This window comes from Pelodiscus sinensis, chromosome 2, assembly GCF_052426305.1.
Source record: "Pelodiscus sinensis isolate ZL-2025 chromosome 2, ASM5242630v1, whole genome shotgun sequence".
In the NCBI taxonomy this organism is placed as follows: Eukaryota; Metazoa; Chordata; order Testudines; family Trionychidae; genus Pelodiscus; species Pelodiscus sinensis.
In genome coordinates, this window is record NC_143053.1 from 63,842,487 (window position 1) to 63,869,426 (window position 26,940).

General features: G+C 42.1%; 1 protein-coding gene across 2 annotated transcripts in view; it reads left to right on the plus strand.

Annotated features, from left to right (window-relative positions):
* CA8 (carbonic anhydrase 8 (inactive)) overlaps positions 1 to 26,940 on the plus strand; it is a 54,940-nt gene that overhangs the window by 19,671 nt on the left and 8,329 nt on the right. The window contains exons 4-7 of one of the 2 annotated variants that reach the window (XM_006113631.5): positions 7,827 to 7,922; positions 11,460 to 11,522; positions 15,412 to 15,460; positions 18,496 to 18,608. In XM_006113631.5, coding sequence (XP_006113693.3) covers positions 7,827 to 7,922; positions 11,460 to 11,522; positions 15,412 to 15,460; positions 18,496 to 18,608 — 321 coding nt within the window. The remainder of the gene's footprint in view (positions 1 to 7,826; positions 7,923 to 11,459; positions 11,523 to 15,411; positions 15,461 to 18,495; positions 18,609 to 26,940) is intronic. The other variant, XM_089776249.1, reaches the window with a different exon arrangement.

Here is a 26,940-nt window from a genome sequence, read left to right on the forward strand (position 1 = left end):
ATGTCTGCACTGGTATATAGTCGTGTGTAGTTTTTACAGTTGTGCTGGAACATTTGTAAAGGTGTGGGTGCTGAAAGCCAGCCCCATAACCTTGTACTTCTGCCAAACTATTTGTGCAGATATCTTTCTGGAAGTTAATGTTGATCTTAGCAGTTGTAACTTCTACTGGATGCTTGTATTGTACTTTGTCATTGTTTGAGAGGGCCATTCCACAATATTCTTACAATATTTAAAACCAAAGTGAAACCACCAGGATATTGCATCCCTGTTTCCAGGCTAACAACATGTGGATACCATTCTGGATAGGCTTGGTGATTCTTTGCTCACCCAAACAGAACCTTGGAATCTTTTCAGATTGAGATACACACAGAACTAACAGGGACAGCCTTTGTCTTGAACCTTTAGAAACAAGCTTAGTTGACAACAATACTGGCCTAAACAAACTGTTCCAGAGATTACAGTACCTAGCTGCACAGCTAATGGGAAATTTCTGTGTAACCTAGCTCTGACAGAGAAACAAACAGGCTCCCAAAGATTAATTTGCATTTGACATTACTTGCATAAAAGAAGGGAGTCTTTGTAATAACTAGCCCCTCAATGAGGGTAAGAATTCAGGCAATGGAAGAAATTGAATAGCTGATTACAGAAGTAGCACATGCTCAAGTAATCATAGTGAAGTTACAGTAACAACTAAACATTCTTCTAATTGATACAGTTCAAGCTATGGGTTTGAAAAATGATTCTTCCCAAACGGCACCACGTCATTGTACATATCTGCTTGCTATGACCCTCATTCTGGTCCCACATTGTCAGAGATCCTTTACCCTCACCACTCCAAACCCAATAATGTCAAATTTCTGCCTTCCCATGGGAACAAGTAGTAGAGAAGGTATCAGCGGCGGATTTAGGGCAGGGCGAGCGAGGCGGCTGCCCCGGGCCCCACGCTTCCCGAGGCCCTGCGCATGTGCTATGGCACCATGGTGCATGCGCCATGTCAAAGGGGGGCCCCCTGCGAAATTTCGCTGCCCGGGGCCCCGCGACACTGTCCTGGGCCCCGCGGCGCTCTCATCCACCCCTGGAAGGTATACAGGGGGAATCCACAGCATACAGTGAAGTTTATATTACATCTTCAGCCATACTCTTCACAGGAGTGTGGAGAGGAGCTCCATGTGGCAAGAGCACAACTGGTAGGTTCATGACTAGAGGGAATCCTCAGGCCCATATCACCATGTTGAAGGGGAGCCCTGAGCCGTAGCTGCAAGATAGGTTGGGGAAGTGCCTGCAGCCAGGTTGTGCAGATGCTTCCTGTTCTCCCAAGCCAATACATTGTTGGCATGTGCTGACTTTCTTTGCCAGGGCTCAGTCCTGCTGCCACTGAGGTCAAGAGGAATTTGCCATTGAGGGAGCATGATCTGGCCCATAATTACCTTTCCAGTCCCAGCTGATTAGATTACTATTAAAACCATCATTTGACTGTTGAGGGGGAATAGTTCTTTATGTTTGTCCAAATACCAAATGAGAGTTTCATGATTCTTCTAATAACTGTTTAAGGAAGTAAAAAAGAATATACAAGGTTTTCAATGTAGAAAAAACTGGACAAAGTAGTCCTTGATGTGTAAATGTATTTACATACCTATAGTCAGGGTTGGATTAAGGCTAAATGGGGTTTAGATCCACCAAACCTTTGTGTGCCTATCTCCTTAGACAAATGGCTTGTTCAGTCTCCCCTTCCCAGATGGACTCTTTTCCCTGAGCCTGAGTTGTTTCTCTTCCTCAGAAGGGAAACAGGCCAACTCACCCATTTGCCTGCCATAACTACTGGATCCAGATCTCAAAGATCCTACACCAATCAGTGTGTCTGCAGCCAGGTAACAGATATAGTACTCCCTGACTGGGTTTCTTGATGAGTAAGAATAAGACTGGCTGATATCAGAGCTTAGCTTATCATTTTTGTTCTCTGTGAACTCAATGCCCCCTTTTGCTGCATAGAACAGCCATTGCCCTAGTCAGGAGTAAACTTGTACAAGATTCTGTGACTCTTGTTTGTTATGGAGAGAAGCTGACTGCCAGAACTAATAAATCTATGAGCAGTACAGAGAATGCTTCTGAGTCCATGTCAGACTCCAGCATTGCAGGACCCCATCTTTTCATTCAGACATGAAAGGTCTTGCTTTGGAGGCCTGGACACAGAAAGGCATGGGTTTCTAAATCAGATCAATTCATTCATTCTAAAGCCACAGGTGCATTATTAACATAAGGCCTAAAGTTCAGGTCCTTAATGAGTTCATATGCAGTCCTTACTGATGCAAACCTCCAGTTATTGTCAGCAGGGATTTTGGGCTTGTCTGTGCTTACTGGAGGAGCAATGCTTTGGCATTCAGATCTTCCAGCATTCAATTTTGTGGGTCTTTACTAGAGAGCACCCCATTGACCATGGTACTGCTCACAGTTATGAGGAAGTTGATGAAAGACTTTCACCTGTTGACCTCCTGCTGTGGAGCCACCCCCAAAACATCAATGTAAGATACGTCGACTCCAGATATACAATTGTCATAGCTGGAATTGCGTCTCTTACATCGATTTTTCTCTGCCAGTGTAGACCTTTGTTTGGCTTTTGTCTGAGTAAAGCCATAAGGACTGAAAGCAATGCCTGTTTAACTTAAATAAGGACAGAGTAAAAACTAAGTAAAGTCCTAGGGATATGGCCCCTACAGAAAGAAGTGTTTCTTCTAGGATCATTCTAATACCTGAAATAATTTCTTAGTGATGCTTAAAAAGAAACTACTCTCTGATGGCAGACAAAGTCAATTTCATCAGTGCTGTGTCATTTATTTACCTTTTTAAAGACCTCAGTTCACCTTGAAAGGAGCTCATTCCTAACTTGCCTTTCATGCAGCTACAATAAAGTCATCTGAATTATTATTTTCTCCTACAAGGCAAAGACGTTATTCTTTGACAGACAAGGAGCTTTTCCTAGTTTTATAAATAGTTTGTGAAAATGCTTCCTACTCGACTGGCACTATAAACCTGCCAGGTTAATCAGTAGTAGAGTAGCTGACTCATTTTGGCTCAATAAAAACATCATAACCACTGAAAATCAAAAGTTTAGCTGAGCAACTTGAACAGAACCTTTCTTGTTGTACTGACACGCTCAGACTGTTTCTGCTTGGAATGCTTTAAAACCACATAATGGCAAGCTGCCAGTACAGTCTAGTGGTTTTTGCCTATTATTCTACTAGATCTGTGGTTATATTTCTATCAGTCTGATATCACCTTTATGTGCCCTTTATATGGCTGCCTCACATCAGTGAAAATTAAGGTTCACAGACTATTGTGCATTGGTTTGATAAGGAGAAAAAAGGTTAACATCACTCTCAGAATAGAGCATATCAGTTGCTTCATGTAGGGTGGGAAAGTTTACAAATCCATCATATATTTGTAATAAAAAAGTGCATAAGTGTTGGGGTCGTTTCTCCCAAAGTGGATATATAACTCCCATGAATATTGACAGGAGTCACATGTTCTATCAATTTGGAGATATAGTCCTTAAAGTTCAGACTGTGTAATCTTTGTTGATAAAGGGTTTTCTTTTAGATGTTTTAATTTTTTGAATCTCATGCTGTAACCTGACTTCTATATGCCTAACCATATTACCATATTACCTAACCAAATCAAGCAGCTAACAAACAAAAGAATATCCTCCCACAAAGAGATACAAATAAATAAGAGTTTGAAAGTAATTATTTCATAAGAGCAGAATTGTTTTTCAACTTTTTCAACTTGTATTCTGTCTACCCCCTTATAGTTTTCCAGCTACTCTGAGCTACTAGTAGAGACCAGCACATGCACCCAGGAGAATGCAGAGCCTTTCACTGTAGCTGGCCCCTGTCTGAGGGAGCATAAGGGAGGGAAGGCTCTTTGGGCATGCAAAAAAAAAAAAAAAAAAAACAGGTCCAGTCTGTTCCTAACTAATGCTCATATGCTTCCATCTCTCATCACTGTTAAAGAGAGGAGTCTTTTAATTCATTCAATCCTATTTTACCACTCTCTTATTTCCCTGCTGCAGCTATTTTTATTCCCTCATAGTAACTGCTACCTCTGGCCCTGTCTCCACCTGTGGGAAGATCAATGCTGCAGTGGTCAATCTGCCAGCATTTTATTTAGCAGGTCAAGTAAAGACTTACTAAATTGAACACTGCGGGCACCCCTGTCGGTGCCAGTACATCTCACTGGCAGTTGATGGGAAGTTGATGGAAACATTTCTCCCTTCGACCTCCTACTGTGGAGATAGTGCCAAACTCAGTGTAAGGTACATCGACAAGGTGAGGAAAAGGCATATGGAGTGTCTTCCCTTCTGGAAAACTTTAGGGCAGTTAGCATGCCAGATCACAGCACCACATCTCCACGTGTTAGTGGGCCATAGGGATGTGAAAGCTCTTTAACTAGCTGATACATCCTGTGGTTAGCAGCATGTGCTAGCTCGAAACAGGTAGTCAGAGCATCAGTTCAGAGCATCAGAAAGTTGCAATTTACAGCCCAAATCCGCACCAGAGTTTTTGTAGCACACAATACACCTCACACTATTTCTGCTTCTCTTTCTAGACTGTCCCCAGCAAAATTTGACTACTAATGATTTTCTTAATAAGGGAACCACAATTATCAGCAGCATCACACAGAGTTGGATCCCCACTGTATTAGGCAACATAGGAACTCACAATATTAAGTACACAGTCTCAATCACAGTCTTCAAATCTAAATAGAGAGGAGAGACAAACTGGGGAAAGCACAGAGAAGTGAAGCAATTTGACCTTCAGTGGGTCAGCTTTAGAGACAAGACCCATTTCTACTATTCCCTCGTTTAGGGCCCTGGTATTAGGGTACTCTGCCTCCTAACAGGCAAAGGGTGCTGATAATGTGTAATTTATTTAATTTGTATGAGCCTTATACATTCTCCCTTCTCATTGAAGAAAATATCAAGTCAGGTGTTTTCCTTTTAGAACTTCAGAAAACAACTTGCTGTAACATTGCTGTCAGATGCAGAAAAATGTCAGGTTACAAATGTTACCTCTTTGAACATAACAACGCACTCAGTGTCATGGTGGCTTTAGCTCAGATCTGCCTGTTGACTTAGTCAAAGTAATGGGCTCTCTAATGTTCAAGACCATTGTTACGGTCACAGAAGGAAAAGTTTACACTGACATTTAAAACAAAATTAATAGCAGTGGTACGGGGCATTGTTTTGTGCAGTACCAAGGACATTGCCATGACAATTACATCACCAGAATGTTATTCTTTTTTGGGTGTCTGAATAGACCTCTTTGGAGGAAGCAGATTTTTCCTTATTAATTTCAGGGTTATGTTCACAGGATGATATGAGCCCCCTCTAGTGGCTAATGTAATATCTGCAAATTCCAGCCTATGCAAATAATGTAGATTTTTGGACAAATAGTTTGACTTGAAGTATTACTTTGTCTTCTAAACGAATTGGATTACATTAGTTCAATATTTTCCAAGAGACAGTGTTAGTCACTAAATTGTCCTTATTTGATCTTGTTTTACTCTTTAAAGAATCATTTAATATTAAAAATGAAAATGGAAATAAAGGTCATTTTGTGAAAGTTTCAAATGTATTGAAAAAAGCAAAGTTGCAAAAGATGTTAAATAGACTGTTTTGCTCCTAATTAAGGCTTTATGAATGCACAACTTTTGATAACTTATGGCTTTAAGGCTTTAGGAATGTTTTTTTGATAACACATATATCATGAACTACCGCTGTAGTAGTGAACTGCTGGGAACTCGTCGCTGAAAAACAATACCTCCTCTGCCCCGCTCATTGAATGTAATAGATTGGGCAATGTTTTCTCTAATTTTTTCCATTCATGTGTGGAATAAATTTTGTTATGTGCTCTGAAGTATATACAGGTATGCACCACCAGTAGAAACACATGCTATGCTGTTGGGTGTGGGCATGTGGGTACTCTGCTAATCAGCTGGGTGGCATGTGAATCTCTCTTCAGTGGCTGCCTAGGCACTCAGTTTACAGGGAATACTGGGATTGGGGAAGGCTAAATGGGGAAAAGATGAACACAGTCAGCAAGACTAGTGACTTAATTCTGTGCCTTGTTTTAACTGGTAATTTACCTATAACTTCTACAGCTATGGTAAGTGCCTTTTATATTAGCACTGCTGGAGGTGAAAGTAAACAAGTTCACCCTGGTGTACAGCTCCAACAAGAGCTGACTGAGCTGTGTCAAAAGCCAGCAAGGAGCTATTTAAAGAACTGGCAGGGACCCCCGGTTACAATAGGATAGTATGTGTAAGAAATTTTGAGTTACTTTCACTGCTGTTGATGCAAGTGGACTTTCTAACTGAAACTGATCTTGGAGTTTTCTTTATCATGTCAAGTATTTGGGTTCAGAATGAACAGACTGATCTAATACGTTAATTTGATTTGCAACAGTACATTTCAAATCCTTTATTGAATGTTTGTGAAAGAACGATAATCAGATTTGTATGTCTGGTTCCTATCTGAGCGAGAATCAGGCCTGAGGAAGCAGCCTCAGGGCCTAATCATGTCAGAAGCTGATCAATCTAAAGGAATTCTCTGGGAGCGGAGGGCAGTCATCACTGCTTGGGGATGCCAGACAGAGAAAAATTCTATTTAAAAAACCCACTAATTTTGTGAAACTGGGAAAAATGCTAGATAAGCAAGTGACATTTTCACCCCTCAGACACGTAAAATCGAATGATCAATGTTTTGAACTGTTACAACAGGGAATTAAATTTCGTTTTCTGTAGCTGTTTTATCTGACTGGAATGCACCAGAACTGCTCCTAGATAAACTTAAAAGCAGATATGCTTGAGTGGGGGAAATCTCTGCAATGCTATTCGCTACAGCCATGGAGATAACTTATCATTAGTGCTGGAAACGGCTGTTTGAAATGCATATAGCCATTCTCTATATAAAGCAGTCAGCCTTTCCCTTTCTTTATTTTCATTAACAGGTTGCTTCTAGGAATGGGATTCTCAACTCTTGCTAGGCAGCAGTACCAGTTTGCCAGAATAAGCAGTGACTGTTGCTTCCCAATCACATGTTCATTGACGAATTCAAGCCCCAATTTAGAGAAGCTGAAAAGTGGCCGCATATCCACAGGATTTATTGAAATTTTTTTTTTGGGGGGGGGAAGGCAGTTTAATACACACTTATTATCCCCTAGTACCTTCATCCCTTGCATGTGCATGCTGCCTGTCTCCATTCTCCCCAGTCTTTCTGCCTGTGTTTACCTTTTCCTCATTCAACCTTTCCTCCACCCATTACATTCAATGAGCATGGAGGGGCGTTGTTTTTCAGTGATGGGATCTCAGCTGTTCACCATTGCAGTGGTAGTTCATGAGATATGTGCTATCAAAAAGGCACTGCCAGGCAATCAAAATGAAACTTAGGAAAATCCATGCCCACTGCCAGGCTCCAACATGGCATGTATGAATCTGAAGCTTAGAAAAGAGTGAGCTGGTAATGCCTCAGGCAACTGAGTTTGCAGAGTTTATTTCAGTGCCTTAAAATGAGGGAGTAAGTACACAATTTGTAACACAGTGATCCATGCCTTTGTCATAGATACTTGTTCACAGCCGAATGCAAGGCATCCTTTCTGTGGTTAAAATAAGAGGGGAGGTTAGGAACAGTATCTTCTTTCTCACTGGACTTATAATGACCATCATGGGAGTCCATGTTTTATATCTACTGTCTTTGTTAGCTAAATCACCTTCCTGCCTATCAGGTCCAACATTTACCTGTTGATGACATTGTTTGTGTCATTTTGTTTTAGCTCCATCTAATCCACTGGAACTCTACCCTGTACAGCAGCATTGATGAGGCAGTGGGGAAGAAGCACGGGATAGCTATTATTGCTCTGTTTGTGCAGGTAAATATTTTGCCATTGTGATCGCCCTTTATCTTTTGGCTGCCATAAAAGAGTGCCCTTCTACTGTCTACTGCTGTTAGTGATTTGAGAAGAAAAGAGAAATCTCTAACTTGTTTGTATTTTATTACAATAGCTACCTGTTTACACATGTCTTCAGTGCATACAGTAACTAAAATGATAGTTGATTAAAAGCAACCTATATAAAATATTGTAACTAAAGAATGGAAAATGTACCATCAAACTGTCTTGTCCTACAACCTGTCATGCCATATAAGCTAAACAGCAATGGGCATGGTCAGTACTTGGAGGACTCACCTTTAAAGAATACTTAGGTGGCGGCAGGAAGTGGTACTGGCAATCCGGATTGGGTGCCATGCTGCCTTCTCATTCAGTCAGGACTGAAGACCAACATGTTAGCTGACACTGTGCTGCTGCAGGTGCTGTAAAAGAACTGAAGTGCTGACTTCAAAGTCTGAGAGCAGCCTTTAAAAAATAGGCTGTTAATGCTGATGTTCCTGCCAAGCTTCTTGGCTAGTTACATCCTGTTTACTTCAATTCACCCTGGAATTTCAATTGGAAAAGGAAACTCTTACGTTCTTGCCCGCAACTGTTGTGTATTGAGGCATGGAGCTACCTGTAAATGGAACAGGTGTGGAATCATAGTGCACCTGCGGGACAAGAAGGAGGTGGTATGCTTCTGGGATACAATACCTCCTCAAGCTCTGAGAGACTGTGTCTACTTAAAGTGTGCTCCCTTTCACTCTTGGCCAGTCCTGTTGTTCAGGTCCTGGGAAGGATGGGAGGGAGGAGCGTTGTGTGGATAAGTCTCCACTTACTCCCTGGCTCTCTAGTACAGACCAGGGCTGCCAATAGGGGTAACCATGTAGAACATTTGTGTTAGTCAGGAGGACACCAGTGTAGTGTGGCCTCTGCACAGGAAGATAAGGTGGGGAGGGACATTGGACTGGGAGATGCCACCACTGGTTGGTGATCACAAGGCAGACCTTCCTGAAAAGTCAAAAATAAAGGGGCATGTTGCCTGTTGGTGTCCCCGGGAGTTAATTGTGTGTTCTTGTGATTCCCAGATTCTAAGTGACACTGATGGGGGTTTCAACGGCTCTGAACCTAGGAACAAAACCTACCAGTTTTGATTTTCAACCCTCACTTCCCTCATGAACCCAAACCATCAATTTCACACAGCCCTAGTCTATGAAAGCAGCAAGCTGTTCTGTTTAAGGAGGTTCAAAGAAGAGAGTTATAATTCACATTTAGCTCAAATGCATTTTCTTTCACTGTTGCACTATAAATTTGTCATATTCCATAATAAGCTTCGGAGCACCTCTGAATTTAACCTCTATTTGGATGTAAAGGTGCACTGGTACTATCTCATCACTGAGACAGAATTGTTGAACAGTAATGCTATAATTTCTCAGTTCTCTCAGTTTTATATCCTAGAAGTTCAAGTCCAACTTGATCATGTAACTTACCTTCTAATTCCATTAGAGGTAACCTTGTAGTCACTTCGAAAATTATGTACAATGCTTAAATAAATATTTGAAACTTATATATTTTTTCTACTTCTGTGTCTCACTTTAAATAGTCCATGGAGTTTTCTTAGTAGCCAAAAAAGCTCCACATAATTAAAAAATGACTAAAGAAACATCCTAGTTTGCTTTATGCTATTTATTAATGATCCAGCGAGAAAACAAATTAAGTCACATTTCTTTTCGCTTCTAATAAAGGCCAAAATAATGATTTTTTAAGTCATTCATAATTGCTTTATGGAGTTTCCAAAATGAAATCTATCTCCTACTGAAACTTTTTCCTTTCTTAATACCTATATGCACAAGCACATGCCCTAACACTTCCAATACTAATCAGTTGAAGTGTTGGGTGTTAAACCCCCCCACACACACATTTCTGTCTTGATTCAAATTCCCCCTGCACTCCAGTCCCCCCCGACAGGCATTTATAAATATATGGCAGATTAGAAAAAAGTCAAATTTTAGGTCTTTTAATCTTGACAGCTTTCTTAGGAATATAAAAATATGGGGATCTTGTTCTGCTCTGCAATGAATGATGTAAATCAGGAACAGCTTGGTTGAAATCAGGTGACATAAAAAACAAGCCAAAGAAGTTGTAAGAGTTCCTGATTTTTAAGGAGGGCTTTTCAACATACCTACTTAAGAACATGAACCCTACTAAATCAAAGTCAATTGGTCCTGTACTCCTAGGTTACTTATGTGTTTTTGAAAATGCTCCCCATATTTTATTCTATTGCCCTTGTTATACAGTAGGTAAGACTAGATGGTCATAATGGTCTCTTTCACTCCTAGAAAACTGTGAATCTATGATTCTGTGCTATAAAGTCTCTCACGCCCTCTCACAAACTTAGTCTCTGAGCACCTTGCAATAATGCATTAAGCAATGTGAGTAACCTCTCACATGTGGTTTATTCTTTCTCTCATCCTCTCCTGGGGGGATAATTGTATGTGCAGTGAAGTTTTTTGTTTCTGTAGGTTTTCTTTTAAGTAAGCTCATGCTGCTCCACTAGTGCTTATATACCTAACTCAGAAACATACTGCATTTAAATGTCATTTTGTAAACTATCTGAATGCATTTGTGCCCCCGTACATGATGTTAGCTCTTCCTAACATCAGTGGCAGGTGTGCATGTATATATAATATGAGCATATGTATATATCTCAGGTTAGAATCAGGCCCTGATTCTACAAAGTAACCTGGCTACCTGCATTACATGCATTAAATAATCAGGATCTCTCATTTTAAATGTTTCTTTCTATAGATGTCTTTTGTCCTCTTCTCAAAGATATTTAATAAAGATGTGGAGTGAAACCCTGGCACTGTTCAAGTCAATGGGAACATTTTGCCATTGATTTGAATGAAGCCAGTATTTCACCCCCTGGACTGTAAAAGGGATATGTGTGTATGTGTGTGGGATGGGGACGAAAAGGGTGAACTATGATTCTGCACTTTTCCTCCAAGCAAACTCTCATTAGCATCAACAAGAGGTTAATCTCAGTAAGGAGTAGAACACACAGCCTCAGCCATGCAGTACTCTCCAAACACACTCGAAGGTTTCTTCATGCCTTTGTACTCAGTTCTTTTCTATGTACTTTTCTGATGAAAACATGTAAGGACAAATTGTAGCCTTGGCATTTCTATCTCACAATGACTTTGACTCTTACATGAAGCATGTGTGGTACTAGTGAGTCAATACAAGCTGAGTTCAGGCTTAACTCTGACTTTTATTTTTTGTTATTCTGTCAATTTCTGTTAATGATTTAAAGTTACTTAATTATAGTTTCATTCTGGCCAATGTCTTTATTCTATGTGAATTAATACCTCTTGTTTGAAGTTGCCATGTAACAGAATAGTTGGTGAATCCAAGATTGTTTAACTTAGCTACAAACCAGCACTGAACTGGCCAGACTTGTTGACCTTTTTCTTAATTTTCAGGAACAACACAGCAGTGAAGTTCATTTTTGGGTTTGCTTGTTTGTTTGTTATGTTTCAGATAGGAAAGGAACATTTAGGCCTAAAGGCCGTAACAGAAATTCTCCAGGACATCCAGTACAAGGTGAGAAATTGTCTGAGGGGAAACAGAAATACTTGGCAGAGACAGACTGAATACTGGAAGGGCTAAGAAAAAAAAATGAAGCAGAGAGCACAGTGTCAGAAATATTTGTGCTTAGCTATCATGTGGGAGGTAGAATACAGTGATCACCATTTAAAATCAACATTTACCAATAGATACTACACAATTTGTACAGTTATTTTCTATTCTGATTGCAGGGAAAGTTTTAATGTCAGATATCAGTAACTGTTTGAAAATGATTTTTTAAAAATGATACCAGTACTTGTCAGTCTGAACCTAAACACCAGGAAAGATCTGTATGGAATGATCAGAGAACCCCAATCTCTATATTCCCCAACCTGTCCAATGTCAAGTTATATAAGAATACAATATGCAGATTGAACACCTGGCCAAAATCACAACTGCAATCTTGCTATCGCATAGTGGAACTCCATTAAATGGATTTTGTTAAGGGAAGCAATGAATGGATATGGCATAGAAATGAGAGTCAGGGATGTGAGCTTTCTTCCCAGCTCTGACACTGATTTATTCTGTGAAAATGGTCAAGACACTTATGGCCCCTTCCGCACGGTCCCTATTTTTAAAATGGGGATAATGATTATAAAGGGCTTGGGATTGTTATATAACTCCCAAAAGACTAAAGCATAGGAGCTGTAGGAGCTATGTATTATTAATCTGAATTTTAAATTTTTAGTTGAACAAAATTGCATGTACTCCAGGGTTACGTCTAGGTTGTATCCCTTTTTCATAAAAGGGATGCAAATTAGACGTATCGCAATTGCTAATGAAGCGGGGATTTAAATCTTCCCCGCTTCATTAGCATAAAAATGGCTGCCGCTTTTTTTCGGCACAGAGCTTTGCCGGAAAAAAGTGCCAGTTTAGACGCGGATCTTGCGGAAAATAAAGCCTTTTCCGAAAGATCCCTTATCCCTTATTTTAAGAGGGATAAGGGATCTTTTGGAAAAGGCTTTATTTTCCGAAAGATCCTTGTCTAGACTGGCGCTTTTTTCCGGCAAAGCTCCGTGCCAAAAAAAAGCGGCAGCCATTTTTATGCTAATGAAGCGGGGGAGATTTAAATCCCTGCTTCATTAGCAATTGCGATACGTCTAATTTGCATCCCTTTTATGAAAAAGGGATGCAATCTAGATGTAGCCCAGGTGTAGTATTCATTTTTACAAACTATTATTGTCTATAAAAGTGTGTGTGTGTGTGTGTGTGTGTGTGTGTGTGTGTGTGTGTGTGTGTGTGTGTGTGAGAGAGAGAGAGTGAGAGATAAATTGTACAGAACTCTTTATGCTCTATTGGTAGCACAGATAAAAATAGGAAGATCATGAATGCCCAATCAGAAGGTCAGCATGAAACATTCTTTGTATATATTCATATTTTATTTGCATTAAGCACATCAACATAGTCTTATTATAAAGTGTCATACTAAAAATCTTCAATTTCAACTCAACTTTGCCAAAAGAGGTTAGTGAGAAGTTGATGATAATATATTTGTTAATTTGTAGAATTGATATGTTACACTCTTTTTCTAACAAGTTTAACAAGTCATGGAGTGCAGCATACTTCCCGTTCCGTAGGCCTGATCCAAACCCACTGAAGTCAGTGGAAGTCAATGGGCTTTGGATTGGATTTGTGTTAGGCATTTTGATATGGGAAATTCAAATCCAGAAGCTCAGGACTTGGCATGTCCTGAGGGAGCTAATTTTCAAATGCTCTGTTTTTAAAAAGCATTTTATGTAATTCATTTTACTGCACCTGTTCATAATCTCTAGGTGCTTCCAATTTAAAATAAAAATGAAATAAAATATAAACCAGGAACAATTTTAAAGGATCTTCCTTAAAATGCTTCCCCATCCCCAGAGCAAAACAACCAACTGAAGAGACACTGTTATCTGAGTCTAAATACGAACCTACATTCACCATCTAAGGGTATGTCTACACTACCCTCCTAGTTCGAACTAGGAGGGTAATGTAGGCATACCGCACTTGCAAATGAAGCCCAGGATTTGAATTTCCCGGGCTTCATTTGCATAAGCCGGGCGCCGCCATTTTTAAATCCCGGCTCGTTCGAACCCCGTGCCGCGCGGCTACACGCGGCACGGACTAGGTAGTTCGGACTAGGCTTCCTAGTCTGAACTACCATTACTCCTCGTGGAATGTTGGTGAAAAACACCTTTTAAAATGTTTTTAAATTCAATTTTGAAAATCAAAGATATTTTCAAGTGTGCAGTTAACTCTGTCTTGGTTCTGCACATTACCATCCGTGATCTCAAAGGGCACCTACAATTAGGCATCTGTGGGCAGAATGTGCCCTCAGAACTTCTGGAGTAAACAGGCTGGGTGGGATTTAGCTCACTGAGGGCATGTCTACACTAGGAAATTATTTCGAAATAACTTAATAACTCCCAAAATAAGTAATTCAAAATAACGTGTCCAGGAAAGCCTCAATTAGTCTGAGGCAAGCTCCCTTAATGTGGACACACTACCTCAACTTAGAGCCCCAGGAAGCACTGGGAAGTAATTACTCTGAATGACTCTGGAAAGTACAGTAAAACTCCGATGGTCCGGCATCTGATGGTCCAGCATCTGATGGTCCGGCACCATCAGGAATCCAGAAGTGCTCTGGGCAGCCGGACCATTGGAGCCACTCTGCCCCCAGCTTCCCCGATTCAGCCGCTGCTAAAACTGACCAGCGGCTGAATCGGGAAAGCCGGGGGCAGAGCAGTTGGGGTGCTGCCAGGTAGGTCCCGTAGCGCTGCCCCTCGGGGCTGCGGGACCAACTCGGCAGCACCCCAGCTGTCCCCAATTCAGCCGCTGCTGAAACTGACCAGCGGCTGACTCCAGGAAGCCCGCGGCAGAGCTGCTCTGCCCCGGCTTCCTGGAATCAGCCCCATACCAGGTTCAGCAGCAGCTGACTTGGGTACACCTTGGACAGAGCAGTTGGGGTACTGCCGGGTTGCTCCTTGCAGCGCCGAGGTGTGGCATTGTGGGGACCAACCCGGCAGTGCCCCAGCTGCTCTGCCCCAGGCTTCCTGGAGTCAGCCGCTGATCAGTATCAGCAGCGGCTGACTTGGGGACAGCTGGGGCAGAGCAGCTGGGGGGCTACCGGGTTGGTCCCACAGCGCCGAGGAGCAGCGCTACCGGCCCAACCCTGCAGCACTCCAGCTGCTCTGCCCCAGGCGTCCCCCATTCAGCCTCTGCTGAAACTGACCAGCAGCGGCTGAATCAGGGAAGCCTGGGACAGAGCCGGACTATCGGAAGGGGGGGCTATGAGGGGTCTGGGGTGGGGTGGGGTGGGGGGGGGATGCATCGGGATTATCAGAAGTTTACTGTAGTGATTTCAAAATAGCAGCGGTGGAATGTCCACACTACCACTATTTTGAAATAGCTATTTCGAAATAACCAGCTCCTTATTTCAAAATAACGGGCTTGGTAGTGAGGACGCTCTGCTTGTTATTTCGAAATAAGGGAAGTTATTCTGAAATAACTCCCTAGAATAGGCCAGAGCTTAGGCACTATTCCTTCAATTCACTGCAGGTAGGCTGCTTCACTTACAGGGAGCCCCACTGAAGCTTATGCAGTGAACTTCAGTCAAAGTCTTGCCAAAAGGAGAGATACTAAGCTAGCAGAGCTCCACAGAAATGGGATGCGTAGACTTGGAAGAAAATACAAAATAAATAAAGAAAAGGGTTGTATAGCTGCAAGGACTAATGTAACAATAATTCAGTGGAGGCTGTTGACAGCGGTTGTTAGGGCCAAAAATTCAAGGTTTACTGTGATAACAACATTCAAAGGCTACTTCTTTTCTATTCAACGTCTTTTTAATGAGAACTGGAGATGAGATGGATTTGTATTGATTTTTCAGGGGAAGTCCAAAACAATACCCTGTTTTAATCCCAACTCTTTATTACCAGGTAGGTGTTGTTTCATATACAGCAAACCTTTACTTACTTGCATAGATGTACTGTAACATAAGTTGCATTCTGAACATTTGAACACCTTGTGCCACTTTATAAAATCTTGTTGCATCTTATTCTTTCCTGGAGAACAGCATTAAGGCAACTGAATTACCAGCAAAACTCTGTAGATTTGGCATAGGTGCTCCATGGACCTGGCTTTCAGCAACTTACTCATCGATTATCCATTATATTTCTCCTAGTCTTGAATCATTGTTTTCAGAATTCCTGCCTCTGCCATGCAGCAGACAACAGCTATGTCTACACTGGGTTCTTTTTCTTGAAAAAGATATGCAAATTGCAAACTGCAATTTGAGTAACTATTCCTGGGTTTTTTTGGAAGAGGCTTTTCTGACATTTGTCCCATCTATACAGAACATCTAAAAGAACGTGCCCGCTTTTTCAGAAACTGCTCTGAAAAAGCAGCCACGTTCCCAGTTTCCCGGGAAAAACTCCATAGCGTAGACATAGCCAACTAGTGATTCTCACAGAAAGTCACAGCACACACCCGTGGCTTCTATAGTGCCATAGTGGCACACATCCAACCAAGGATAATGTAGAGGTAGAGTATTTACCTGAGCATTCCAGTGTGCTTTGGGGAGTGTGGATGCCAGTACATCTTTTAAGATTGTGCAGCATCCACTACTCTCTGGCCAACTGGCTTCATAATATCTTCCATTCCTGCTGGCTTTGGGGAGTTTGGAAGGAAAATTATGTGTTATCTTTGTGCAGTGCACTCTACTCTTCCACACTGCAGAAGGTAGACATTAGTAATTCCTTATATATGGCTGTATTTCTAAGCAACTATTGTACGAAGTTGGATAAAGAATTCCCACAGATCCCTGGGACTTGATGTCAATGGAAAGCATGCTCTATCTGTAACACACATGGATAACAGAGTCACACAGCAAATTAAGTGTAATCAACCTTACTACAGGGTGTCATGAAAATTTGACCTCTTTTTTGACCAGTTCTACCACTTCCTCCTGAACAAAGCCTCCATTATAAGGGCTGCCTCCATGCCAAGTTCCATACCATCATGACAGTCTCTTTCCACACCACAGACAGAAAACGACATTAAAAGAACTAAGGTTGGAAAGTAAAGCACTCCAAAAATAGGAAATGCCAGAATTAAGGCTGCAAATGCAACCTTAATTCAGTCCCTTGATGCATGTGAATTATGATACAGATTTTAACTACATACTCACATACTATTTTTTTCCGCAAGACCCTTGCCTACCAGCTTTGCCTAAAATTAAGGACAGATTGCGGCTTTAAGCCAATACCCAGGTGGCGTGAAGGTGAGGATGTCTGCAGTGGAACAATGCCCGAAGAGAACTCGGAGAATGCAAACATTGGCACCATCACGGAGTGCAGCAAGTGTTCTCCCTCATGATGGCCAAGATGCTCGTGTGGATATGGAGGGAATAGTACAGCCCTGACCATGCCTGCTCCTCCTCATGGGGTTTCTGTTACATCTTTTGGCCAGGGGAGCTGGCAGCCAGGTGTGGGGGAGGGTGAGCTGGGCTCAATGCTCCTGCACGGAGTGGGACCTCGGGTGAAAGGAGCCCCCAGCCCTTAGAGCCTAACAGAGTGCACAGCACAGCACTCTGGTGGTGGTTTGAAGAGCCCGGGGCTCTGGTTGCCGCAGCTGCTGCACCAGCGGTGGTGGTGCCCAGGAACCCTGGGCCCTAAAATCGCTAGGTCCTGGGACAGTTGTCCCTTCCCCCAGTCGGTAGGCCCGCTCTTAGCCCTGTCAGTGCAGGAGCTCAGTAATTTAAACCCCAATCCAGCAAAGAGTTCTGAGCTCCTTGCTGCACCAGGGCCTGAAACTGTGTCTGATCTCCTTTGAGCAGGCTACAAGACTCATAGACTTTAAGGTCAGAAGGGACCATTATGATCATCTAGTCTGACCCCCTGCACAGTGCAGGCCACAATCTCACCCACCCCTCCTAGAATTTTCCTCTCACCTATATCTCAGATATTGAAGCCTTCAAATACTTTGAAGACCCCAAAATGCAGAGAATCCTCTAGCTGTGATCTGTACCCCATGCTACAGAGGAAGGCAAAAAACCTCCAGGGCCTCTGCCAATCTATCCTGGAGGAAAATTCCTTCCCGACCCCAAGAAAGGAACTAATTCTCCCATTTCCCCTTTTAAACATCAGGGTTATGCACAGTCTAGTTAAGGGAGTCCTCAGAACTTATTAAGGCTTAGAGCAGAGGACCAGGGAATCAAAAGATTAGAAAACTGTTTCAGGCGTGACAAGTGGGCGGAAAAGGGACACATGACTCTCAAACACCGAGAGTGGGACGGGCAAGAGGCCAGCCAGCAGCTGGTGGGGTAAGAGTCCCTGGACATCTGGGGGTGCTAGCAGGGAGGGAGGGGGGACTGGTGCCCACTGTGCACTCACTGGCAGCAAAAGTGAAGCAATATGGGCCCAGTGCACTCTACTCTCCTGGTGCGGCGCTCAGAGAAGGGGCCTGGACTGTCCCCATACTCACCACACTCTGTGATGTGGTTGGGGGAGCAGCGTGAGCTGGGGTTTCCTTGCTCTGCTTCCCCCTGCTGCTGGCGAATGCAGGGGGAGCTGGATCATTGTTCCCAGCACCAGACCCCTGTTCCCTCTGGGCCATATCTGTTGGGGGGGGGGGGTAGGAGCAGAGAAAGTATAAGGAGGGGGTGAAACAGAGAGAGGCAGGACCTAGAGTGGAGGGAGGCTGTCCTGGCTCTTCCCGGGCCAGTGGCTGGTGACCCAGTTGGCCCTGATTGATTTTCCACTCCGTTATACATTTGCTGTGTGACTAAAGAGGTATGCTCTCTGAACTTTTTTTTTCGCATCAGTAATACAGGGATAACTATAACCATTTTTATAGATTTTAGCAGGCTTAGATTCTTGAGCAGAGTAGAGTAGGGTTTAAATTAGTATAATAAAAGCTGTGCATAGAAACTCCTAAATACGACTTTAACATTAAATAATCCTTTTAATTTCAGATCCTCTTCTACGTGATTATTGGGTATATGAGGGTTCCCTTACCATTCCACCTTGCAGTGAAAGTGTTACCTGGATATTATTTCGATATCCATTGACTGTATCCCAAATGCAGGTAATAACTGTGCTTAAAGTGACCTTAGAATATGGCTCTGAACTAAAGATTACAGTGTGCAACTATATAGCAGGACACTATACCTGGTTTTCCTTGAAGATCCCATTAGATCTGTACATGGCTTTTCAAGTAAAGGTTAAACCTTTTAAGTCAGTGAATGCATAGAAAGGTCAAAGATGGAAAACAAATATTATCATTTATCATCTGCATTCAAAATAATTCTTTACTAAAGTGAAAGGAAGAAATCAATGAATAAAAGAAATTCAGTCCTTTGTAAGCAAAAGCTTTCAAATATCACTTCTTTTTTATGTTAAAGGAACAAAGACACTCAAGGAGACACTGTCCTGGAGAATGAAAATTGTTAACAGTGCAGGCTAATTCTATTGCTTTGGACTATATTTAACTCATCTTACTCCTTTTTCTTGATCTTACATAATAAGAGATGGCAAATGAACACTCAATTTAGTCCATTTTTAAAAATATGCTTTTATAGTACTTATGAGCCTTTCTGCACAACAGAAATAAAAAATCCCAAAGGAAACTGTTGGTGCTGAACAAATAAATATTCCCCTGCAGTATCTTAAACCCAATCGTAGGAACATCAGCAATAAGCAAGGTGAACCTAACTATGACATAGAATGTGAATGCATTGATTTTTCATTGTCCATGCTGAGAGAAGGCAAAACAATAGAGACAAAAGAGCATAAACAGTGACAAACTGGAGCTATACAATTTCTTTCACTTTAATAATCTAAGGTGTTATTTGTAACACAAGTAAAGAAAAGCTTTCATTCACAACTTATTTTAAGTTGATAGTATTTGTTTTAATATGACAAATTCAAAAATATAATTAATTGATCATAAGATAAAAGGACTAGCTCCCAGCAAACTTATTTTTAAATTAAGTGTCCTCATCTAATCATGAATCTGACACTTATTTTCTAGCTGAAAGAACAGGTCTCATGACAGTTTAGCAAAGACTGAAAGAAAATACATCTCTTGGTAGCAGTAGATTCAGAATAACTGTTAAAATATACTTGTACTATTTCTGTGTCAACTAATAGAACCATCCAATTATGATATTGTTAAAAGGTCATAAATAGGAATGTAAACTAAATAATACTAAGGCTCTCAGATTAAGTCCTTGAATGACATTCTGCTTTACACTACTTAGGTATTTTTAGCTTATATCCTGTATTTTCTGATATAGTGAAATAAAATAATGTAGTATGTAAACATAAAGCCATTAACACAAAGCACAAAATATTTTGTGGACTATTGTGGAGAGACATTTATTAAATCTCTCTTTTTCATCACAGAAATTCCTGGAGACTCTGGTATTTTGTAGGAAAAATATTGCTAGCCATATAAGGGAGGCTATGCACATCATGCAATAAAAAAGTCTAGGGAGTCCCTTATTCCCCTCAATAGGTGGACAGTTTTGCATGATGTACTAGGTCATCTGAGTCCTGTTAGCTAGCAATACAGTAATTCAGTGTATGATAGGCGATTAGTGCAGTGTCTGGCACAGTTTAAGCTACCTACATATTGATGATTCCAAGTTACATAATGCACAGAAAAAAAGATCAAGTGGTCATGGAGCTACAACAGCGAAGCGGCACAAATTCACAGCAATGGCTGAAAAAAACAAACTAGGTGCTAGGCTGTATTGTGAAGGGGATAGAGTTTAATGAGGAACATATTGTGCTGCTATTTTATTAATCAATGGTTCAGCTTCATCGTTACACCTTGATTACCAAGTCCACTTTCAGGCATTCAATGAAAACCAAAAGTGGAAAATTTTAAATGGATTGAAAGAAACCACTTTTTCAAAAAAAAAAAAATCATTAATCTCTAGAACCTTTTTTCTAAAGGATGTTATTGAAGAATATCGCTTCCTACATTTTCATAACAAGTTCAGGTATTTACATGCATAGTAATAATAGCACCTGCAATTATGCCAGGGTAGAGACAAATTATAGGGTTATCTATCTTCATGCTTCAGGATTAAGAAGATCATTTGGATGGGATTGAAAAGAAAAATCCCTCAATAGTACAATATTACAAAACCAGGTAGGTCTTTTTACTTTCCTCTGATGCTTTTGGTGACTGGCAATGGACAGAATACTGGACTGGATAGACCATTGGTTTGTGTTGATTTAACAATTCCTATGTTCTATGATTAACCTGACCATACAGATAATTTTACCATAATATGGTGATGAAGGAAAAATGGGAAAAGATTATAAAGCTTATGTAACATAGATTTAGAACTCTCATTCCTATACATTCCAACACATTTTATTTTTGCTTAATATGAGCATAAAGCTAGTAGAAAAGTTATTGTATAAACCGATTAGATCTAGATTTCATTATGATTGGCTGCTAAGGATCCAACCAATTGACCTGATTCTCTTAGGCTATGTCTAGACTGCAGGCTTCTTTCGAAAGAGGCTCTTTCGAAAGCATCTTTCGAAAGAGCCTCTTTCAAAAGATCGCGTCTAGACTGCAGGCGGATCTTTCGAAAGAGAAATCCACTTTTTTGAAAGAGAGCACCCAGTGAGTCTGGATGCTCTCTTTCGAAGACGGCCTCTTTACATTGAAGAACGCCTTCTTTCGAAAGAGGAACTTTCGAAAGAAGGCGTTCTTCCTCGTGAAACGAGGTTTACCGCCATCGAAAGAAAAGCCGCGTTCTTTCGAAATAATTTCGAAAGAACGCGGCTTGAGTCTGGACGCAGGGGAAGTTTTTTCGGGAAAAGGCTACTTTTTCCGAAAAAACCCCTGAGTCTGGACACGGCCTTACTGACAATAATTTTATACTGCTGTATTCCACTGACTATTGTGGAGTTACTCCTGATTGCATTATTGTAATAGGAGAATCGGGTCCAGAACGTAATTGTCAGGTTGTTAGCTGAGATCAGAACTTATTAACTACCTCAGTAACAAAGAACAAACAAGGGACAGAACCATCAGGGTGTTAGTGCCTGATCCTACTCCCATGACAGTCAGTTGGTGCCCTATTGTGCAATTGCTTTCACAAGCGGTACTATTGATGTCTGGATGTCTTGCGCTAGTCACTATTTATCAGTGGGAACAAAGGGTTCACAGTCTGTCCAATGGAGATTTGTCACTAATAACAGTAGGAAAAGGATCAAACGTTTATTAGATAACTGCTCCTTCCTATTGTCAGCTTCCTTCTTCTTCTTCACTTTCCTTGTGTCCTTTATGACCCTCCTTTGTCTCACATTACCTTTATTTCAAGAGAATGTCTTAATTTGCTTTGGGAGACACTGAGCATATTCCTATGCACTAGAGAAATATGTTGTAATAGTATTCTCCCTCATATTATGCTCCCAACTGGAAAGAAAAAATAGGGAAAAGCTTTTTCAGACGTCCCTGGACAATTTGTTTTTCTAACTGAACACTTATGAAGAATTTACTTTGTGGTTCACTGAAGCACAGAACAATTGCATCCTCTGAGTCAGTCAGAATGTGTCTTTCTAACAGTGATACAGTGAGCAGCTGTCATTCCACTATACTCACTGTGAGACTTAGCTGGTTCTGAATTGAGTGGCTAGATCTCTAGCCCCTTTGTATAGGTCATTCGTACAAAATGATTTTCAAAGAAAATGTAAAAATATATTTTCACTGGCTGTGGCTGGAGTAATGTGGAAATATTTTCGGCAAAATAAAAAACAATGTGTAATTCATAGCATTTTGTTCATCCAAAACAGTGCCTGTTTTCCTAGCAAGTGGATCTAAGGTACATGAAAATTTCAAGAAAAATTGGAAACAAAAAACTACCTACATGATAATGGGTCCATTTTCCAAGCAAAGATGATTTTCATAGAGGAAATTTGAATATTCTCAGGTTTGTTGTGCTATGAAGAAAATAGCTATTTAATTGAAACATGAATAAAGCAAAATTTAGATGCTGAAATAAGGAAAAGTGACTGAAATGTTTATACAAAATTCTGAAAAGCAGAAACTAACAGTGGTTTTGTCACCAGCTATGATACAAATGACAAGCTGTTTCTACACAGTGTTTAGAATACAGAAAAAAAAGCTTTGCTCTGGCTTAGGTGTATTCTACTTAGTTCACTTTGTGGGCTTGAACTGATTCTCAATAGAATTCCAAGGGAATTTTAGGATGGATTTTAGAGAGAAGAGGTTTGGTCCTTCTTATTCCACTCCAAAGATCATCTCCTGCATTCTGGATCTGAATATGAATGGACTCCCAGGTGGAATAGGTATGTGCTGGGAGAGGGATCCACTTCTATTGAAACATCCTTCTGCTCCCACACCCGGAGGTGTTTGGCAATGTTAGTGTCTGTGAGGGGAGGGAGGCATAGAAAGGGGGACAGGATGGCAAAATACTCCTCACTGGGTGGGGTAGGGCAAGAGAGTAACTGTTTCCCTTTTCTCCTTTGTGGAAGTTATCTGGGAAAGGTAATATAGGCTGGGCCTGTTTTATCTTTCCCACAGAACCATTTCTTCAGTTGTCATGAGCAGCATTCCCTCTAAGATTTTCCAGCTATGAGTGGAGTGAATTTTGACTTGTGCACCAATATTGAGGTCATGTCTGCTGATCTGGATGTTTGCCACCATGGTACACAATTTATGAATGTACACATCAGGCTGCTGGAGAATACCCTGCCCCCTCTCTGGCCATGTAGCAGGTCCCATTTCCAGCACAACATGCCAGAACAGGTCCTGGTCTCCCCTGCCACGTGGTGTCTCCGACCACTGGAGCAGGCCTCCCACCACATGGCTGCGGTATGTTCCGCCCTCCCGGCTCCCCGCTTCAGTGGCTCTTTCACCACACCATCTCAGCCGGCCCCACTGAGAAGCCACCTTCTGAGCAAGTGCTGCAGCCCGGCTTTCCAGAAGAGGTGGGTGGGGGAAGAATTTTTTTGTGTGTGGCTGCGCAGGCACGCACCTTAGTGGGAACTATCCTCATGACCATAGCCAAGGCTTGCAGAGTTCATGCAGTGTGTGTGGCCTCAAACCATGCTGCCAGGAACTAGACAGGCAGAGAAAAGGGCTCCAAAGCTGATACAGAAGCAGTGCGCTGGAGCGTGATGGCCCTGACCCTCTACAGATCAAAGATTTGTGATAGGGTTGCAGAACTCAGTCTGTGGGACTAGGGTGAAACCTGGTTTCCTGACTGAATGGTGTGGGAGCTGCTCTGTAAGGAAAGCTGCCAGGAGGTGAGTGATTCAGCCCAGAGTACACTGCAGAACATTAGAAGTTGCAGCTGTGGATATTTCCAAAATTTGGGCTTTACATAAAGACTTTTTCCTGCTTGATTGGTTTTTATTTGAAGTCTCCAAGCCTCCAGACATCAATCGAAGGCTGAACTCTTGTGAAATGCTTCTTCCCAAACCACACTGGTTTCAGATTGTTTCAGTATTGATTCAGTTCAATTCTGGTGGGAGAGGCAACCTTCAGAAAAGCCACTCTACTAGCACTTGGCTTCTGAAGTCCCCCAGGCCTGTACTGTGTTTCTTTTCAGTTTGAGTTAAATAATCATAAAATAAAAAGGAAAATATCTTCAAGAACAGGCACCTGTACTCCAGCTCAATTAATACAACAGCTCTGCCTTTAAAAGCATTCTTAAGCCTCACTGCTCTGCCCTCCTTTCATCTTTTCAGTCCCAGCTGTCTCCTTACATCTCATCTGTGAGAGGCACCACACAAGTGATTTCAGAACCTGCTGCTCTCTGAGGAAAGAGAATCTCAGCTACAGGGAAGAGCTAGCTGCTAAATCAAACACATACATCTGGAAAGAAGTGACTCTGTAGTGCTTTACAGTAAATAACTGAGATCATGTTTATCTTCTGAATTACAGGAGGAAACGGTGTTCCCTGCCAATAAAGCAGCTACTAAGACAATAGAAAATACCACTGGCTATCTTGAAGAACTCCACTCTCCTAAATATCTGGGGTTAGATTTTCATACCCCTCACTTTATATTATTTATGCATACAGGGGGCCTCTGTGATACCCTTTGCCCCTCGGGGCTGGAAGAACCCTTTCTGTGTAGTTTGAGATCTTTACTGTAGAAAAAAATGGAAGCAGTCATGCAGGAAGATGAATAGATGGACTTGGTAGGGGATACGCATCATCCAGTTCCTCCTCCTCCCTCCCCCCCCACCTGCTGATCTCTCAGAAGTTACATGGAAATGATGGCATAGTCACACGCTCCATCACTATTTCTGTGGAGCACCAGTCTTAGGAGGCAGTGTAGTTCGGGTGGTGGTGAGTTGGGTGCCTGGGCAGAGATACAGAGGTTCAATGTAAAATGGCAAAGACTACACACAACAGAGTCTCTTTTTAAAAGGTTTTCATGCAAAAATCCCCTTTGAGTATGTAGTACTCTGAGTGGGGAGAATCTGCCCTCTATATTTTGTTACTATGCCAAAAATGTAGTTCTTTTGTTGTTGTTGTTTGTCTCTCGGGAGCCGAGGAAGACATGTTGTGCATTTCATTTGTGGAAACACATTTGGCTCCGGAGCCCAAAGGTCAAAGTACACATGCGGTTACAGATAGGGCATGGGACGCTGGTTGTCAGGACAGGAGGGAACATAGCTGTATGTCGTCTTTCATGTGCAGCTGCAAGGTGTTGGCGGCAGTCGTCCTCAAACTTTGTCACTGCTTTCCTCATAAGGGAATGCCAGTAAGTCCTGTCTGCAGCAGCTAATTCAAGCTGTCGAGGTTGAAGGCCTGTCCACTGCAAGTTGGTCTTCAGATTGTCCTTATACTTCTTCCTCGGGTGTCCCTGTTTGTGACTACCACGTACTAGCTCCCCGTAGAACAGCTACCTCAGGATCCTGCTTTCATCCATGCGGAGAACATGGCCAGCCCATCGAAGCTGGGTCTGGAGGATCTTGGCTTCAATGCTTGTGGAACTAGCTCTACCAAGCACTTCTTGGTTAGTAATTCAGTCCTGCCAGCGTACCTGCATGATTGATTGTAGAGAGCGCATGTGAAACTACTCCATCCATTTGATGTGCCTACAGTACAGGGTCCATGTTTCACGGCCATACAGGAGAGAGGTGAGGACCATGGGATTATATATCTTGAGTTTAGTTGAAAGGCAAATATCTTTGGACTGGAGAACTTCAATATACAATCTCCCAAGTGCCTGACTGGCTTTCTGGATCCTCGCTGTAATCTCTTTGTCAAGGGATCCATCACTTGTGCTGCCCAGGTACTTAAAGCTGTACACTACCTTCAGTTGTGTGCCATCGATAGTGATGCATGGCTGTGGAGGAGGACTATTTGGTGTGGGCTGGAAGAGGACTTCTGTCTTTCCAAGGCTAATTGTGAGACAGAACAGTTTGGGTACTTCAGAGAACCTGTCAATGATGGTCTGCAGGTGGTTCTCTTGGTGTGCCATAAGCAGGGCTCGCCGAACCGTGGCGAGCCCTGCTCACCAGCCACACTGTCTGGTGATCTGCGCATGCGCAGATTGTTCTGTGCATGCGCAGATCGCCGGAACCCGGCTCTTCCGGGTTGCAATCTACTTGCCAGGGCGAGTAGATTGCATTATTTGTTGAGCCCTGGCCATAAGGGTGCAGTCATCGGCAAACAACACTTCAGTGATAATCTTGTCTAGTGTCTTGGTCTTTGCAGTAAGGCATCTCAAATCAAACAGTGAAGCATCCAAATGGTATCTGATGTAAATACCAAGATCTAGGCCTCTGACAGCATGCATGAGAACTTGAGTGAGGAATGGGTTAAAAAGCACTGGGGCGAGTACATAGCCCTGGAAACGTTAAATTTCTCAGGGTATGTCTACACTACCACCCTATTTCGAACTAGGGTGGTTAATGTAGTCATACGAATTTGCAATTGGAGCCCGGGATTTGAATTTCCCGGGCTTCATTTGCATGTTGCCGGGCGCCGCCATTTTTAAATGTCCGCTAGTGCGGACTCCGTGCCCACGGCTACACGCGACACGAACTAGATAGTTCGGATTAGGCTTCCTATTCCGAACTATCTAGTTCATGCCGCGTGTAGCCGCGGGCACGGAGTCCGCACTAGCGGACATTTAAAAATGGCGGCGCCCAGCAACATGCAAATGAAGCCCGGGAAATTCAAATCCCGGGCTCCATTTGCAAATTCATATGACTACATTAACCACCCTAGTTCGAATGAGGGTGGTAGTGTAGACATACCCTCAGATGGCACACAATCCGAAAGTAGTTCTCCTGTCATGTGGTCGTGAAACAGCTTGATGAATGAGATGAACTTCGGTGGGCAACCCAGCTTCCTGAGGATGATCCACAATGCATCTCTGTTGACCATGCCGAATGCCTTCGTCAGATC